General features: G+C 37.6%; 1 protein-coding gene across 13 annotated transcripts in view; it reads right to left on the bottom strand.

Moving 5' to 3' along the window:
• MAGI2 (membrane associated guanylate kinase, WW and PDZ domain containing 2) overlaps positions 1–20267 on the bottom strand; it is a 1452748-nt gene that overhangs the window by 251630 nt on the left and 1180851 nt on the right. For all 13 annotated transcript variants that reach the window (XM_044947150.2, XM_025292002.3, XM_025292003.3 and 10 more), the window contains one exon: positions 9370–10008. In XM_044947150.2, the coding sequence (XP_044803085.2) occupies positions 9370–10008 (639 nt within the window). The remainder of the gene's footprint in view (positions 1–9369; positions 10009–20267) is intronic.

Raw genomic sequence — 20267 nt, 5'->3', positions numbered from 1 at the left:
GAAGATTAATTACCATGGAAGAAATTGAGAAAGTTGTAAAAGGGTATCCCTCTCCTTACAAAGCCAAACCAAGCCAAAACCAAAATCCAACTCACTAGAACTAGATAATTTCAAAGGTGTATTATATTATTGCCTCGAGAAATAGAAAACTTCAATGTTACTTAAATTGTTTCAGAGCAGAGAGAGAAGGAAAACTATTGACTGCTTTTATGACACCAGTATAACTTTGAACAAATCAAAACAATACCCCCATCCCCCAAACTTGCGACAGATCTCATTTACTAATGTTGATGCAAAATTACATATAAACAAATAGAATTTAGGGATGTGTTATATGCATAATACATTTTATTCTAGGAATGAAAGGATAGTTCAATACTAATAAATTTCTTAATGCAATTTATTCACAATGATAATTCAAAGGAGAAAATAATGATTATACCCATAGATGCCTTTTGGGTTTTTGATAACATTCATTATCCAATTTTGATAAAGATTCTTAATGAAATCAGAATTGAAGGGTACTTCCTTAATATGATAAATAAAGTCAATATTGTGTCTGTAAAATGAGACAGTTTTCATATAAGCCAGGGATAAGAATTTCTATAATCATCTTCGTTAACTAACAATGTTCAAGAAATAACAGTCAGATGTATTAAATAAAACAAAGCAGAGGCATGCAAATAGGAAAGGAGGAGGCACAGTGACTGTTATTTGTAGGTAGTATGACTATATGTGCCCATATCCTATGAGATGAACTGAAATAAATATAAGAAACATGAAGATAACTTGGGGTAAATAACTGATTATGAAATTAATATTCAAGAGTAAAACTCCATGGGGTAAGGAGATATGTGACAAATAAAGGACAGATTTATGTGGACACGTATCTATTTATTTATTTATATCTGTCACCCTCCAAAGAAATGCCAACTGCATGGAAAAAAGGATGTGACTTTGTATACTGCTCTACCTCCAGTCCCCCCAAAATGCCTAGTACATAGTGGGCACTCAAGAAATATTTGTTGAAAGAAGGGATGAATCTATAAGATAGATTTACTCTTTTGTGTAGAGATAGATGTGCAAAGATACATCAGTTTTTAATAACAGATAAAAATGAAAAGTAACTGTAATATCCATTAGTGGTGATTAAATAGCTATTAAAAATAATGAGGTGTATTTCCGAATATATAAAGCCATCTAAGATAAATTGTTAAGTTAAAAAAAGCAAGACACTAGTCCATAATCCAAATCTCAACACATTTAAAAGGACTGAAATCATATAAAATATATTATCCTCCAAGTATAAATCATTAGAATCAACAGAAAACTGGGAGATCCTAAATGTTTAAAAAATAAACAACATGTTTCTAAGTAACCTATGGTTTATAAAATAAATTACAAAGGAAATAAGAAGATATCTTGAGCTGAATAAAGAAAACACAAAATATAAAAATTTATGGAATTCAGCTAATGAAGTGCTTACAGTGAAATGTATAGCTTTAAATAATTTTATTAGGGAGAAGAGAGTCATTAAGCTTTTACTTCAGGGTGACAGAAAAGGCAAAGTAAATAAAAGAAAAAATAAGTAGAAGAGAAAAAGTTAAAGACCAGAGTGGAAATAATTAAACTAGAAAATAGAAAAACAATGAATCCAAAAATTAGACCTAAATTGATAAAATAAATTTAATTAGTAATTAAAAAAATCTTCTGGGTAAAAACCCAGACTAGATGTCTTTACTGGTGAATTCTATCCAAACTTTTAAGGGGTAAATAATATTAATACTACACAAACTCAGAGAACAGAGGGAAAGTCCAATATTATCCTGAAAAAAAAAAAAAAAGCAGACAAAAGAAAATTACAGAAAATCTCCTATCCATAGGTTCAAAGATTATGGGGAGCAACATGTATACCTGTGGTGGATTCATTTTGATGTTTGGCAAAACTAATACAGTGTTTGAGGTTTAAAAATAAAATTAAATTAAAAAAAAAAAAAATCTGAAAAAAAAAAAAATAAAACATATGCCTACAGAAAGCCTTGTTCAAAGTAGCTTTATAAAAAAATAAAATCAAAATGGAAACAGAAAAAAAAAAAAACCCAAAAAACACAAGCAAACACAATCTAGCAACATACAAAAAGAATTATGTACCATAATCAAATGGGATTATCTCAGGAATGATAAATTAGCTTATATCTAAATAATCATATAATGTATAGCACTTTATTAACGAAGAACAATACTACATGATCATCTCAATAGTTGTGGGAAAAATATTTGGTGAAAGTCAAGACGTTGATTATTAAGAGTCTCAATAATTTACGAATAGAAGACTGGGATTTTCTCAACCTGATAAAGGGCATATGTTGAGATGCACTCCACAGGCCTACAAGTCCATTGCTTACCCAGCTTTAAGACCTAGGAAACAAACAGGAGTCAGCAACAGAGACATCAATGGTTTAATGGATGGTGGAGTTTACATGTCTAAAGCAAGATTCTAGAGAGATATCTAGGGCTTCCCGGTGGCTCAGATTGTAAAGAATTGCCTGCAATGTGGGAGAGCTGGGTTTGATTCCTGGGTTGGGAAGATCCCCTGGAGAAGGAAATGGCTACCCAGTCTGGTATTCTGACCTGGAGACTTGCATGGACTGTATAGTCCATGGGGTTGCAAAGAGTCAGACACAATTGAGTGACTTTCACTCAGAGAGATATCCCAGTGTGTGTGGTTGATGGCAGGCAGGACACAGTGGCAGTCTTCATTCTTGCATGAGCAAGGAGGAGATGAGGTTACCATTTACAGGACTGGGCTCAGTAATTACCAGGGAAACCAGTAGAGGGGCATGACCCTCACCACCCCTTTGATAAGAACAATCACCAGTTGGGGCCTCAGGCAAGTACATAGGAAGATCAGTCATGTATATAGGGTTTAGGTGAAGCAGGCACTGGTCGGGTGAAGGATAGACAGATAACAAGAGAATAGTCCTCTTGAGTGCCCTGACCACACAAAATATAAAAACTACATTAAAAAAAAATAATGGTGAAAAGCGAATGCCTTATTACTAAAATCAGCAGTGAGATAAGGATGTGTGTATGGGTTAGTTGCTCAGTCGTGTCTGACTCTTTGCAACCCCATGGACTGTAGCCCACCAGGCTCCTCTGTCCATGGAATTCTCCAGGCAAGAATACTAGAGTGGGTTGCCATGCCCTTCTCCAGAGGATCTTCCAGACCCAGGAATCGAACTTGGGTCTCCCACATTGCAGGCAAAGTCTTTATCATTTGAACTACCTGGGAAGCCACCCCTCCCCCGCTTTTTTTTTTTTTTAATTGAGGCAAGGATGTTCTCTCATAATTATTTCTATTCAACATCATACTGGAAGTTCTAGCTAGTGCAGCAAGTCACTGAGAAAAAAATCAAAGACATAAAATTGTAAAGAAGAAAATAAAGATTTACTACTAGATGACATAATAACTATATAGAAAATTTGATGGAATTTACAAAAAAAAAAAGCCCAGAACTAAAGTGAGTGTAATAGGGTTACAGTTTACAAGATCAAAACAAAAATATATATTTCTATACATTATCAATAAACAATCTGAAAATGACATAGAAAACAATTCCATTCATATTAATTTTAAGAAGAATAAAATAGGTAGGAATAAGTTTAACCAAAGAAGTACAGATATGTACATTAAGGACTACACACCATCATAAGAGAAATTAAAGGAGATTCAAATAAATGAAGAGATATACCACATTTATGAATGGAGAGATTCACTGGCAATTCTTCAAAAATGGTTCTATAGATTCAATGCAACATCAGAATCTCAACAGGCCTTTTATTAAAAAAAAAAATTTTAAAAGTTGACCCTAAAATTTATATGGAAATGCAAAGGGCCTAGAATAACCAAAATAATTTTGAAAAAGGAGGCAAAAGTTGGAGGACTCATACGGCTTGATTTTAAGACTATATAAAAAGCTAGTCTAAAGAGTGTGGTATGACCATGGGGATAGACATATAGGTCAATGAAATAGAATAGAGTCTAGCAATAAACCATATTTATGCCAATTCATTTTTGACAGAAGTGCCAAGGAAATCCAAGGGGAAAGGACAGTTTTTTTTTTTTAATTTAAACAAATAGTGCTAGAACAATTGGAAATCTATAGACAGCAAAATGCACTTAGACATTACCTTATTTTATGCTCATAAATGATCTTGAAATGGTTTACAGGTTTAAATGTAAGAGTTAAAACTACAAAAGTTCTAGAAGAAAGCAGGGAAAACTTTCTGATCTTGGATTATACAAAGATTTCTTAGATCTAACACAAAAGAAAGATTCATAGAAGAAAATAACGATAAATTGGATTTTATCAAGAAAACTTTAGTGCTTCAAAAGGAAGCATTAAGAAAACGAAGAGATAAGCCACAGACTAGGAGAAAATATCTGCAAATCATTTATCTTCGAAAAGACATGTAATCAGAATGTAAAAAGGACTTTTACAACTCAATATGAAGACAAACAGCTCAAGAAATATACAAATGAGCAAAATGTTGAGTAGGCATGTCACCAAAGAAGATAATTAATGTTAATAAACATATGAACACATACCATGGTAAACATATGAAAAAATTAGAGAAATGTAAATTAAAATCAGAAAAGGCATCATTATACCTAAAGAAGGCTATAATCAAAACAACTAACTATACCAAACATGGGCAACAATGGGCAGAAACTGAAAACCTTACACATCGGTAGTGGGAATGTAAAATGGTATAGCCATTTTGGAAAACACTCTGGCTATTTCTGAATACTTTAAATATATACTTATCATGTAACCCAACAGACCCTAGGTATTTACTCAATAAAAGAGAAAATATATGCACTCACAAATGCTTATATGTAAATGTTCACAACAGTATTATTTATAAATGTCAAATTTGAAAATAACTCAAATGTCCTTCCACTGGTGAACAGATTAAAAAAAAACATGTATACCCATACAATGTAATACTACTCAGGAATAAGAAGAAACAAGCTATTCATTCTTTTCCCTGCATGGGTAGATCGCAACAGCGTTATGTTAAATAAAAACTAGTCTGTAAGATTCCACATACAAAAATGTCTAGAAAAGCAAAACTATCCAGAAAGCATATTAGTGATTATCTAGGGGCTGAGGGAATTGGGATGATGGATGTTCTAAGAATTATGGTGATTGCTGCACAGCTAAATCACTATAGCAAAACCTATTGAAATATATACTTATATTAATAATTGAGGCTTCCTAGTGGTGTAGTGGCAAAGAATCCACTTGCCAAAGCAGGAGATGCAACAGACATGGGCTCAATTCCTGGACTGGGAAAATCCCCTGGAGTAGGGAATGGCAACCCACTCTGGTATTCTTGGCTAGGAAATTCCATGGACAGAGGAGCCTGGTGAACTCCAATTCATGGGTCTCAGAGTTGGACTGAGACCACTTAGACCACTCACAACTCAGAGTTGATTGAGCCACTGAGCACACAAATAATTGGTGAATTCTATGGTATGTAAATAATACCACAATGATGTTTGTTAAAAAATAAAATACACCTTAATAATCAAGCTATTCAGAACCAGACATGTGTATGTATAATATCATTCCATTTATGTTAAACACAGTACATATATTAACATACATGCAAGTTAAGACCACAAAATTTTTGGAAGTGTGTATATATAAACAATATGGTTACCTCTAGGAAGAGGACTAAAATCCTGGGAAAAGAGAATTACTTTTCATTATATACCTTCTGACACTGAGAAAATTAAACCACATAACCATTTTATAAATAAAAAAAATCCTATAAATAATTTAAAACAGTTGATGATCCTGATACAAAGACCTACTACTACTAAGTCGCTTCAGTTGTGTCCGATTCTGTGCGACCCTAGAGACGGCAGCCCACCAGGCTCCCCCGTCCCTGGGATTCTCCAGGCAAGAACACTGGAGTGGATTGCCATTTCCTTCTCCAATGCATGAAAGTGAAAAGTGAAAGTGAAGTCACTCAGTCGTGTCTGACTCTTAGCGACCCCATGGACTGCAGCCTACTAGGCTCCTCCGTCCATGGGATTTTCCAGGCAAGAGTACTGGAGTGGGGTGCCATTGCTTTCTCAGGATACAAAGACCTAGGTACATGAATTTGCTCTTGAAAATTTATGCTTATCTGAGTGATAAGCACCTATGAGTAGCCTATGGTAAGACAAAGTGATTTTCATCATAAAACATGTTAGTTCCTATTAATTCCAGAGAGCTGAGTTCAGATAGTGGGAATCTGAGGAAAACATGAGAGGTTTTTTGACCAGAAGTACTTTAAACATCACAGGGTACTACATTCTGCAATTCTACACTAGCCACAAAATAAAAACAAATTCCTCATTCCAAACACAAACAAAACTTTGAAAACTCGATTTCTATATTAATCTGCAAAAATACTCAATCACTATACTGTACTGTTCAGTGAGTAAAGAATCCACCTGCAATACAGGAGACACACGAGACACAGGTTCAGTCTCCCCAGGTTGGGAAGATCCCCTGGAGGAGGGCATGGCAACCTGCTCCAGTATTCTTGCCCGGAGAATCCTGTGGACAGAGGAGCCTGGTGGACTACAGTCCAAAGGGTTGCAAAGAGTCAGACACGACTGACTGACTGCACACCATCCCCCACACCCCTCCCCACACACTGTACATCTGAAACTAAGGCAATAATGCAAATCAACTATGTCTCAATTTAAAAAAAAAGAAAAAAAAAACAAAATAAACTTTGAATACATGAGGATTAAATGGAGATGCTGGAGAGTAGAGGGAAAGAACAAACAAGAATAGGGTGGTCTGCTGACAGCTGGCACACAGACATGTTTTCAGTAAAGGTATAAACAGCACTAATATGAGTATGTATCATGCGTGCATGCTAAGCTGCTTAAGTTGTGTCCAACTCTTTGCAACCCCACAGACTGTAGTCCACCAGGCTCCTCTGACCATGGGGATTCTCCAGGCAAGAATACTTGGGGGGTTGCCTTGCCCTCCTCCAGGGGATCTTCCCAACCCAAGGGTTGAAGCTGCTTTGCTTATGTTTCCTGCATTGGCAGGCAGTTTCTTTACCACTAGTGCCAGCTGGGAAGCCCAAATATTTATTATATATATGGGCATATATATATATATGAAAAAATGATTTCAGAATACTTTTTTCTACTATATCATGCCTTCTATAAAGATATTACACGCAAAAATTTGTCCAGACTTGTTTCTATGACTCATACAGAGGATACTGCAGTGATTTTCAGCTATACCATTTAATATCAAGAATCTGTCTCAAAGATTTAATTTTGATTGGACATTATGAAATTATGGCTTTTTAATTAAGGGTATTTGTTTTAATCTTGAGCAGTGGAAAATCAAAATACACTGTCAATATTGAATTATCAAGTTTCAAGTGCAATTTTGTAATAATGCTTTAAGGTCATATTTAAGACTTCTGCTATCATATTAATTTCTTTTTTTAAGACAGGAACATAGTACTTTGTGTTCTATGCCTATTTGTGAAATACTATGCCTAGTATCTCATACCCATTTTCACACAAAAATCAATAACATAAATACTTCTGTAAGGGGAAACACCTGCAGAAAGGGCAAAAAACATTATAAAAGGTGCTTCTTTCAGCTTTGACTGCTTTCATTTGCATTTCAAACTGTCAGGGCTTTCCTGCTGTTTTTAATGCTTTGAATAGACAGTCACATATGTTTGCCACATGTGTGCTCTTCACGCAAGAGCTCCTCACAGTACTGCCCCTTCTGACCCATTCCTGCTGTAGCTCTGGTGGTAATCTACAGACAACAGACATTTAATGAGCACCTACTGCGGGCCATTTCACTAAGAACAGTACCATAAGCATAGGTAGCATTATCATCAGAATATAACAGATGAGACATCTCAGACTCATGGACTGACTGTCCTAAGTCCTCAAATTGGTAAGTAGAAAACTAGGACTTGCCTGAACCCCTTCATTTATACTCTGTTTTCAAGTACCCTATCTCTGACCCTCCCCTCTTTTTTCTTCCTGGTTTCACTGACAATCAAGAGCAGAGTAGCAGAGAAATGAAGGAGGTGGCCTCCGCTTAGCACCATTCCCTTCCTCACAGAGCAGGGGGAAGGTAAGAAACCTCCAGGGCTTGGAGCTCCTACCACAGCTCTTGCTGCTTCCAGTTCCACACTTAACCTGGGACACCCAGCCCAGAACTTCAGCCCCAGCCCTGATCCATAACTTTCTTCCCAGGTCACAGAAGGTGCTACAGGTAATTATTGATGAAGTGCTCCTGTAAGTGATGGAAGAAGTGTCCTGAGCAACCCTGTTCACCACTCTGAAAAGATTTTTCTAGTCGGACACTATTCCCATTGGTCCTTTTGGGGATTGTCAACACTGTACTTGAGCTTGGAAGGAGTTCAACAAGCTTCTACCTGCTAGCAGGCATGCCTATGGACAATTCAGAGCCTTGTTTCCTTCAGGAAAATCAAGTTTCTTACTTTAGTCAATGGAAACTAGTCTGAAACTCCACAACTGATATGTTAATAAAGTTTTGGAATATAACCTATTCACACTTGGGAATTCAATCTTTACCCTCTCAGTTCACAGCAATATATATATATATATATATATATATATATTTACATACACAATACATAGGCCTATACACAGGCCACACCTTACAGCTTGTGGGATCTCAGCTCCTGGACCAGGGACTGAATCTGTACCCTTGGTAGTGAAAGTTTGGCGTTCTAACCAGTGGACTGCTAGGGAATTCTTCATAGCAGTAGATATTTGTAAGACTGAAAGCACTATTTTTATTGTGTTTAATATAAAATAGGAAAAATGTTCTCAAAATTCTCAAAATTCAAAAGCATAGTTTCCTGGACTCATATTTTTCTCTATTACTCTTACCTTCAACTTTTAAAGTATGATTTCACAGGCTTGTGGTTGCCACAGGAGAGGGGAGAGGAAGGAAAGGATTGGGGATTTGGGATTAGCAGATGCAAACTATTATATACAGAAAGGATAAATAACAAGGTCCTACTGTGTAGCACATGGAACAATATTCAATATCCTGTGATAAAGCATAATGGAAAGGAACATGAAAAGGAATATATATATATATATAAAACTGAATCACTGCTTTACAGCAGAAAGCAATACATTATAAATCAACTATATTCAATAAAACTTAAAATTAAAAAGTACAGTTTCATTCAACCCCAAAGAAACTTCCATTTTTTCAATATTATTATAAAGGTTCTATAATTTCACCTGTATACTGATTGCTAAGCCAGCCTTTATCTTACCTCCTCGATGAATAATCAAAGAAGTCTCGCTTCCAATGGGACAGTCCTTAAGTATATCCACTACTTCCGTATGGCTCAGGTTCTGTACATTCTGCTGGTTGATCTCAATAATGAGGTCGCCTTCACACAGGCCAGGGCATCCCTGAATGTCAAGTATTTGTTTCACCCGCTGTCCTGTAGGACTGTCTGCAATGGTGAAGCCAAAACCCTGGGCACCTTTCACAATGGTTAAGGTCATAAGTTCAGCTTGGGTGGCCCCAGATGAAGCCATAGATACATTGTCGTCATGGACAGGTGGTGGATACGTGCCATCTAGCTGACCATCAGCTGGCATTGAGTGCAAAGTATGAGGCGGCCGATCTGTTATATCCGGAACTGACTGTGAGGTCCGAGAAATGTATTCCAAATATGTTTCATAGTTATGTCTTCCATTGACCATCACTGGAGGTGGCCTCTCCATTATTGCAAGGGGTGGCACCATGCTGTTAGCAGGATCTTCAGGATCAAAGGGCAAAGGGTAGCCACGACACAACACCAAGTTGACACTCTGACCAATAGGAACAGACTGGAAAAGTTTGACTACATCTGCATGAGTGTGTCCAAGGACACAAACTTCATTAATATAGACAATGACATCACCTGCAAGGGAAAAAAAGAAAGAGATTGACAACATGAGGTAAGTTCAATTAACATTGACATAGAGAAATGGAATTATTTGTGAGACTAGTGAAAGAGGTGCTCTGTTTCTCAGTAAGCAGTGAGAAAATCAATTGGAATAGTATCTAAATTCCCTGTAAGTGACTCAAGGTTACAACAAACATAGTGATCAAATGCTGAAAAAAATGCTAGTTGGTTATTCCTGAAGTTCAGAAACAACTTCATATACAGGAATAAAGCTACAGAAACATTTAGAAGAATGTGCACCTTGAAGAAGGACACATTCTTTGTTTCTTTTTCATCTTCATTTTCAGTGCAATTCAGTTAACAGAATTTTCAAGTTACTGAGAAGTGGTGGAAACAAGTTTTAGATGATAATCAAAGCCCAGTATTTGGGCTTTTGAGCATCATTTTACTGAGTCAGTGGTCTTTTTTTTTTTCCCCCATTTATTTTATTCTTCTATAGTAAACTGCAATTGCAAAGGTTCCATGTGAACACAGGTAGATGTCTAGAATATAGACTTTGGGTTCAGGGATCTGGATCCATATCCTGGCTCTACTACTTAGCAGATCTGTGCTGCTGGGCAGGTGACTTACCTGCTTTGAGCCACGGTTGTAAAGTTGTGAGGATGAAGTGAGATGATGCAGAAAAAGGGCTTGGTGCAATGCCTGACACACAGTGAGTGTGATAAGTGTGGACCATTATTAATATTATTGTTGCTAAAATAAGATGAGGCTTCCCTGGTAGCTCAGCTGGTAAAGAATCTGCCTGCAATGCAGGAGACCTTGGTTCGATTCCTGGGTTGGGAAGATCTACTGGAGAAGGGAACAGCTACCTACTCCAGTACTCTTGGCCTTTCCTGGTGGCTCAGATGGTAAAGAATCCTCCTGCAATGCGGGAGACCTGTGTTCAGTCCCTGGGTTGGGATGATCCCCTGGAGAAGGGAACAGCTACCCACTCCAGTATTCTGGCTTGGACAATTCCATGGGCTGTATAGATCATGGGGTAGCAAAGAGTAGGACACTACTAAGCAACTTGCACTTTCACTTTCAAAATAAGATGAAGAGGATTTCAGACTCTGTTCTCAAATAGGAAGCTGCCATAGATTCAACCTCTGATCTCAGACAACTTGATATTTCTGTAGATCTTTCTAAAAAAGGCATTTGTCTTTTCATCCCAATGAATTTTTTTTCCAATGAATTTTTAATATTTTATTTGCCTGTGCCATGTAGCTTGTGGCATCTTAGTTCCCTGACCAGGTATTGAACCCAGGCCCCGAGCAGTGAAAATATGGAGTCTTAACCATGTGACAGCCAAGGAATTTCCCCCAATGAATTTAATCATGGAGTTACTGAAGACCACTGGTCAGAACTTAACTTTATGATATTAAAATTGTCCTGAATTTAAACAGTGTTAAAAACAATTCAATCATGTATAAATAATAATTTTATTTTTAGAGCACTGTTCTACCATGGATTGGTATTTTTATCCTTAAAAAGCATAACATTTGAGAAATGAACTTGCAAACTGAGACTGTGTCTGATGATGTTGAAGAGTATGTGAGATATGAAAAGACATATTTTCATAGATTGTCAAGTGAATAATTCAACAGATATCAGTTTATCAGGATCATTCTGAAATGGGTAGTATAAATGGCTAGGAATTTCATTCTGAGACATCATTGCCCATCAAAACTGCAAATATCAAAAATAAAAAAAAAAACAGAGGTGAACTTTCAGAGTTAAATACTTTTTGGCTTCTCTCAGTTGTCTGATATAAAATGATTTCTCCACTAAATACATTGTGTGTGTGTCAGTTGCTCAGTCACGTCAGACTCTTTGCGACACCATATACTGTATCCTGCCAGGCTCCTCTATCCATGGGGAATCTCCAGGCAAGAACACGGGAGTAGGTTGCCATTTCCTTTTCCAGAGGATCTTCCTAACCCAGGGATCGAACCTGGGATTCCTTCATTGTAGGCAAATTCTTTATCATTTGAACCACCAGGGAAGCCCAAAACACATTTTAAAAATAAGTAATTCTATGAATAGAACAGTCAGTAAAATGCCCTTAACTATATACACTCAGTTAACAATTACCAAATGCTAGAGAACTGCTTGAAAGTGTTAAAAGATACAGAGACAGAAAAGGAAAACCAACCAAACAAAACAAAATAGTATTTTCAGTGATCCAGTTTAGGTCTGATTTTGGAAAATGTCACAGACCATATGACTGGTCAGATAGAACTTCACTCTTCAGCTACATCTATCAGAGAGGGTGCTGATGTGATGACTGGGACACTGGGCCATGACTTAGGACTCAATTGAGATGGACATTCACTCTCTGCTACTACGACTTCTCAACAGTTGACTGGAGCCATTGAGGATGCTTTGGCATCATTTTAAACTGGTTAGGGTCATCCTAGAGTTCCAGAGATGTATTTAAACCAGATTTTTTTTTCATCTTCCCTGTCTCTTCTATTTTTAAAGTTGTTATATATATTTACACACTGAAAGTTGAAAGAATATAAATACTTGTGCACTATCATCCAGCTAAATGATTAGAACATTGCTCATATTAGTTGAAGACCTCCTCAGTAGTACCTTTTTCCATGTGCCATTCCTTACTGTCCTTTACAAAGATAACCACTGTCCTGCATTTGAGGTTTGTTATTCACATGTCTTTATATATTTATGATATATCTAGGTACTCATAAACAATATCCCTACATAATGTTTAATCTCTAGAGTGGGGGACCATGAGGAGATATACCATGTCCAAGGTCAGGAGCAGGGGCTGTGAGGAGATACCCCATGTCCAAGGTCAGAGAAACCTCAGTAAGACATTAGGCACCGAGAGAGGGCATCAGAGAGCAGACAGATTGAAACCACAACCACAGAAAACTAACCAATCTAATCACATGGATCACAGCCTGGTCTAAGTCAAAGAAACTATAAGCCATGCTGTGCAGGACCACCCAAAACAGATGGGTCATGGTGGAAAGTTCTGACAAAGTATGTTCACTGGAGAAGGGAATGGCAAACCACATCAGGATTCTTGCCTTGAGAACCCCATGAACAGTATGAAAAGGGAAAAAGATCAGCTCCCCAGGTCGGTAGGTGCCCAACATGCTACTGGAGATTAGTGGAGAAATAACTCCAGACAGAATGAAGAGATGAAGCCAAAGCAAAAACAACACCCAGCTGTGGATGTGACTGTTGATGGAAGCAAGGTCCAATGCTGTAAAGAGCAATACTGCATAGGAACTTGGAATCTTAGGTCCATGAATCAAGGTAAATTGGAAGTGGTCAAACAGGAGATGGTGAGTGAATGCCGACATTTTAGGAATCAGTGAACTAAAATGGACTGGAATGGGTGAATTTAACTCAGATAACCATCATATCTACTACTGTGGGCAGGAATCCCTTAGAAGAAATGGAGTAGCCATCATAGTCAACAAGAATCCAAAATGCAGTATTGGATGCAATCTCAAAAATGACAGAATGATCTCTGTTTGTTTCCAAGGCAAACCATTCAATATCACGGTAATCCAAGTCTATGCTCTGACCAGTAATGCTGAAGAAGCTGAAGTTGAACAGTTCTATGAAGACCTACAGAACCTTCTAAACTAACACCCAAAAAGGATGCCCTTTCCATTATAGGGGTCTGGAATGCAAAAGTAGGAAGTCAAGAAACACCTGGAGAAACAGGCAAATTTCGCCTTGGAATACGGAATGAAGCAGGGCAAAGTCTAATAGAGTTTTGCCAAGAGAACACACTGATCATAGCAAACACTCTCTTCCAACAACACAAGAGAAGACTTTACACATGGACTTCACCAGATGGTCAACACCGAAATCAGACTAATTATATTCTTTGCAGCCAACGATCGAGAAGTTCTATACAGTCAGTAAAAACAAGACTGGGAGTTGACTGTTACTCAGATCATGAACTCACTATTGCCAAATTCAGGCTGAAATTGAAGAAAGTAGGGAGAACCACTAGACCATTCAGGTATGACCTAAATCAAATCCCTTAGGATTATACAATGAAAGTGGGAAATAGATTTAAGGGACTAGGTTTAAGGGACTAGATCAGGAACTGCCTGATCAGAGTGCCTGATGAACTATGGATGGAGGTTCATGACATTGTACAAGAGACAGGGATCAAGGCCATCCTCAACAAAAAGAAATGCAAAAAAGCAAAATGGCTGTCTGAGGCCTTACAAATTGCTGTGAAAAGAAGAGAAGCGAGAAACAAGGGAGAAAAGGAAAGATACACCCATTTGAATGCAGAGTTCCAAAGAATAGCAAGGAGAGATAAGAAAGCCTTCCTCAAAGGTCAGTGCAAAGATGGGCTCAATAAAGGGCAGAAATGGTATGGACCTAACAGAAGCAGAAGAAGAGGTGGCAAGAATACACAGAAGAGCTATACAAAAAAGATCTTCACGACCAAGATGATCATGACGGTGTGATCACTCACCTAGAGCCAGACATCCTAGAATGTGAAGTTAAGTGGGCCTTAGGAAGCATCACTATGAACAAAGCTAGTGGAGGTGATGGAATTCCAGTTGAGCTATTTCAAATACGGAAAGATGATGCTATGAAAGTGCTGCATTCAATATGCCAGCAAATTTGGAAAACTCAGCAGTGGCCACAGGACTGGAAAAGGTCAGTTTTCATTCCAATACCAAAGAAAGGCAATGCCAAAGAATGCTCAAACAATTGCATTCATCTCACACGCTAATAAAGTAATGCTTAAAATTCTCCAAGCCAAGCTTCAGCAATACGTGAACCGTGAACTTCCAGATGTTCAAGCTGGTTTTAGAAAAGGCAGAGGAACCAGAGATCAAATTGCCAACATCCGCTGGATCATGGAAAATGCCAGAGAGTTCCAGAAAAACATCTATTTCTGCTTTATTGACTATGCCAAAGCCTTTGACTGTGTGGATCACCACAAACTGTGGAAAATTCTGAAAGAGAGAGAAATATCAGACCACCTGACCTGCCTCTTGAGAGACCTGTATGTAGGTCAGGAAGCAACAGTTAGAACTGGACATGGAACAACAGACTGGTTCCAAATAGGAAAAGGAGTACATCAAGGCTGTATACTGTCACCCTGCTTATTTAACTTCTATGCAGAGGACATCATGAGAAACGCTGGGCTGGAAGAAGCACAAGCTGGAATCAAGATTGCCGGGAGAAATATCAATAAACTCTTATATGCAGATGAAACCACCCTTATGGCAGAAAGTGAAGAAGAACTAAAGAGCCTCTTGATGAAAGTGAAAGAGGAGAGTGAAAAAGTTGGCTTAAAACTCAACATTTAGAAAACTAAGATCATGGCCTCTGGTGCCATCCCTTTGTGGCAAATAGATGGCGAAACAGTGTCAGACTTTATTTTTTTTTGCTCCAAAATCATTGCAGATGGTAATTGCAGCCATGAAATTAAAAGACGCTTACTCCTTGGAAGGTAAGTTATGATCAACCTAGACAGCATATTAAAAAGCCAGAGAGATTACTTTGTCAACAAAGGTGCATCTAGTCAAAGCTATGGTTTTTCCAGTAGTCATTTATGGATGTGCGAGTTGGATTGTGAAGAAAGCTGACTGCTGAAGAATTTATGCTTTTGAACTGTGGTGTTGAAGAAGACTCTTGAGAGTCCCTTGGACTGCAAGGAGATCCAACCAGTCCATCCTAAAGGAGATCAGTCCTGAATGTTCATTGGAAGGACGGATGTTGAAGCTGCAACTCCAATACTTTGGCCACCTGATGCAAAGAACTTACTCATTGGAAAAGACCCTGATGCTGGGAAAGATTGAAGGCGGGAGGAGAAGGGGACGGCAGAGGATGTATGGTTGAATGGCTTCATTGACTCAGTGGACATGAGTTTAGGTGAACTCCGGGAGTTGGTGATGGACAGGGAGGCCTGGCGTGCTGTTCTGCAATCCATGGGGTCGCAAAGAGTCGGACACGACTGAGCAACTGAACTGAACTGAACTGAATATTCACCCAAGTATGTTTTTGCATATTTTAAACCTTTTTAAAATGGTATACATATTAATACTACATTTTATTCCTTAAAATGTATTTTTGATATCTATCTCTTTTGATATATTTACTTCTAGCTCAATTCTCATTTTAATATAATATCTATTGGGTGAATACATAATTATTTATTAATGTCTATCCATTGTTATGGTAATAGACACTTGGATCCTTGAGAATTTTTGGTTATTAAAGAAAACCCTGCTGTGAACCTCTTTTCATGGCCTTTGTGCACAATTGGGAGAGTTTTTGTCAGGTATTTACCTGGCGTAGAATTGAGGGCATAGGCCATGTGCATCTTCAACTTTGTCAGCAATGGGAAATGGCTGACAAAATAGATCAAGCTGGTTTACACTCCCCTCAGTAGTGTATCAGAATTTTCATTGCTCCCCATCTGATACAATGCTTGCCATTCTCAGTTTTTTAATTTTCGATAATCTAATGGGTGTGATCATGGTTTTAATTTGCATTTCCCAGATTGCTTGTGAGAGTGAGCATCTTTTCATATGTTTATTGGCTATTTGGGTTTCCTCTTTAGTACCTCTCCTTTCCCCATTTTTCCTATTAGGTTAGTCATTTGTTTTTAAACACATTGACCATTTTCTGCCCGCCACCATTCTTGACCCAACATCTTTTGTAGGTTTGGGAGGCTACATGGTATAAGCAGATATGACACAGAATAGAGAACCAAAGTCTTTGGATTGCTTCTTCACTCCATCACTTACTAGCTATGTGACTTTCAAAACCAACTTAAATCTTCTGTGACTCAGATTCTGCAGAAGTAATGAGGAACAATAATCATAGCAACTTAGTGTGCTACGGGAAATAAGAAATGAGATCATACAGGTGAAAGTGTTTGTAAGCTGTAAATTGTTATGCAAAGGATAATTGCTGTTTCAGGAATGATTATCTGTCCTTGGTTATATCTGTTTATAAAATCAGGACAGTCCCACCAAGATATTCCCACCACAGTCATAATTAAGGTGGATATGAATTTCTAAGTGGGCAAGGCAAAGGCAGGAGAGTAACAAATGCTGTTTTCTAAGGCTCTCCCTAACTCTAATCACAGTTAAACTCCCCGGCCTCCATGTTGCTTTCTTCTTCCCTCTACTATGCCAGAAAGTCACAGGAAAAAAAGAACTAAGGGTAATATTCTAAGCTCTCACGGTTCCCTGCCAGGTCTAAAAGCAGTTACTTGAATTATAGTGATTAATGTTATCTATTTTTGAGTTTTAATGTGATCTTGCTATTTAGAAATAGAATGAGAACTACTTGTGCTTTTTAGTGAGACTGCCTTCTAAAATTTATGGATATTTTCCACTCAGAGCAAATTTTCAAGTCATCAGCAAAGCTAGTGCTTAAGAACCCTGCAACAATATCTTTATGGAGCTACCCAGAAGATTTCTAAATATAAAAGATCAGTGGTCAGTTATCACATCTAATAACCTGACACTACTTAACTGCTCGTTTAAAAAAGCAAATGGATGCCTAGATATGGTGTCATGCCAAAGCTGTTGTTGATGGAGATGTAAGCAAACCTTTGCTTACTCAAATAGAACTGATTGGGTAATATTTATAGATCATGCTGTATGAATGTCGTTTACATGTTGTGAAATAAAAATATGAGCCACCTGGTATGTGCCTTCTGATGGTGCCGTGCTAAGTCCTGAGACAGACTGGGCTTATGAGCGCAGACGTGGACATCATTAGGAAAACTGGCTCCAGATCTAACCCTGTTGGCCTACTTAAACGAGAGAATTGTAAAAGAGTCACTTGTTTGCTCCATCTCTCAATTTATTCTTTTATAAAATGAGAATTAAAATATCTCCTTCATTTCCTCTTTCACAGGACTACTGTGAGAATGAGATCATGCTTGTGAAAATACTTTTAATTTTACCAAAGGAAAGTTCTCCATAAAAATATGATGATGTATTTCTTTTGAGAGCCAAGCACACATTTTTATCTCCATATCGCCTGTGAGGTTAACTGTTTTCTATGTGGCCATTCGCTTCAGGCCCTATTGAGGCCAGATTGTTTCAGGGTTATTGCCTTTAGGTCTGTCGGTTGAATTTGGTGTGACTAATGAGCTTGGTGTCCCCAACAGGGCCGGTCTCCTAATGTCCTGATTCCCAGTTATGGGATTTCAAAGTGAAAGTGAAGGTGAATGAGGCTGATGAAGCGGGAAGTTTAAACCGCTGGACTCTATGAGAAAATGTTCTAAGATAATTGGTTTCTTTCTTAGTCGTGGAAATAAAAATACAATATTGGCAATCTCTTGGGTACTTCATTATTTTGGATAAAATAGAGCACTGTGTGTAAAGCACTGCCTAAAATGGAGATATTTTTATACCTCTTTTCTCTGCTCCCACATTCTTTGAGTCACTGTGGCTAAAGAATTTTCCTTTTCAGCTGCTCTCACTTACCACCTGGTGTCTATCTCTCTTAACCACCACCTTGGACCAGACTAGAATTATTCACTTCACACTCCATTCTCATCCTACAGTCTCTTCTATTAACTTCAAATTACTCAATCTTCAGACCCACTGCTTAGCACTCTTTACCACTAGTCTTTCCGATTTATTTTTGTATTCACCCCTCAATGAATTACCTTTCGGGGGAAGCTGTCATCGTTACTGTTCACAATTCATAACTTGGTAATTTGTCTTTTAGTTGAATCCTGCTATTCTTCTACCCTTAAGTGCATGTCTTTTCTCGGTATAATTTCATCCAGATAATTCATTTCTTTCCTGACTTTTTCAAAGAAATCCTTCATTATTCCTACAAAGATTGCTCCTGTGACTACAAACTCTTCTCAGATTTTATTCCTTTGTGAGAGTTTTCTACCTGTTCCAAGTTTTTTTCCATAAAATATACAGAGTATCATTACTATACTGAGAACTCTTTAGTTATTCAATAAGAATAAAGGATAGACAGACAGAAAAAAACTGGAATGGATTTCATTCATTCATTGCCTTTAAGCATTTCTAACTTGTTTTTGCCAAGTCATATGAAAAAAGTAAGTGAAAGTAGCTCAGTTGTGTCTGATTCTTTGTGACCCCATGGACTATACAGTCCGTGGAATTCTCTAGGCCAGAATACTGGAGTGGGTAGCCTTTCCCTTCTCCAGGGTATCTTCCCAACCCAGTAATTGAACCGGGGTCTCCCGCATTGCAGGTGGATTCTTGACCACCTGAGCTATCCGGGAAGCCAAGTCATATAGATTTTTGTTAAAAGAAAAATAATTCTCACTGACTACTCCCATCCCACCAATTACATGTACTCTACATTGAAAAATTACTGTTTCTTGGTTTTCTTTCCAGCTAATACAATTTGACTAATTTTTCTCCTTTCTGAAGCTTATTTTGGTTTCTGCTTTTATAATAATAATATATAATTGTATTATACTAGGTAATTTTATTATAATATTGAATATTCATTTTCCCTCTGTTCTGTGACTCCCACAAAGATAATAAATTTTGACATGTATTTTTGGGAGTCTGCTACTCACCACTTTAATTAAATTGAAAATAACTGTTCTTAATAAATGTATTCCCTTAAGTGAAGTACGGTGGTATGTCAGATAGATGAACAAGAGTTGAAGCCAGGTCTCTGGGTTGCTCTTTGAAGAAGTAATTCATCAGTTTCCTCATCTACAAAATGGGAGAACAATAGCTGTTCTACCTACCTTATAGCAAAGAGATGTCTGTGAAAGTGTTCTGTAAATTACCATGATACCACATATATAAATTTACATATTAAATTTTTTAAGCAATTGACTGGAAAAAGATTGGAAATTAAGAATATCTTAAGAAGGGGGAAAGAATAGTTCAAATCTTTAAAAAGAAACTGCTGGATTTTATCAAATTATCTGGCAGTTTACTTGGAGGAATCTGAGAGGACAGATAAAGTTCATCTTTGTAGCTGAATATGGTTTCACAACAAGGAAGACCAATGCCTTATGAAAGCATCCTGAGATTCCTCATTTCCTTCTAGAATGTAGGTACAATGTAGTTAGGGTAGACGAGTCAGAAGGCCCGTGAGGCTGCAGCTGTCGTGGTGGTAGGTGGGACTTAGAACACCCACACTTCAGGGTCTTGACATATTCTCAACTATGTCACAAAGTGAAAAGGTCTGATTATAAGTATCCATCAGATAAATGATCGCTTGCCTTTCTCAGTTTTCCAGATGAATCT

This window comes from Bubalus bubalis, chromosome 8 (genome assembly GCF_019923935.1).
Source record: "Bubalus bubalis isolate 160015118507 breed Murrah chromosome 8, NDDB_SH_1, whole genome shotgun sequence".
Lineage (NCBI taxonomy): Eukaryota > Metazoa > Chordata > Mammalia > Artiodactyla > Bovidae > Bubalus > Bubalus bubalis.
Note: the sequence above shows the minus strand (reverse complement) of the source record. Positions and strands in the feature narration are given on the sequence as shown.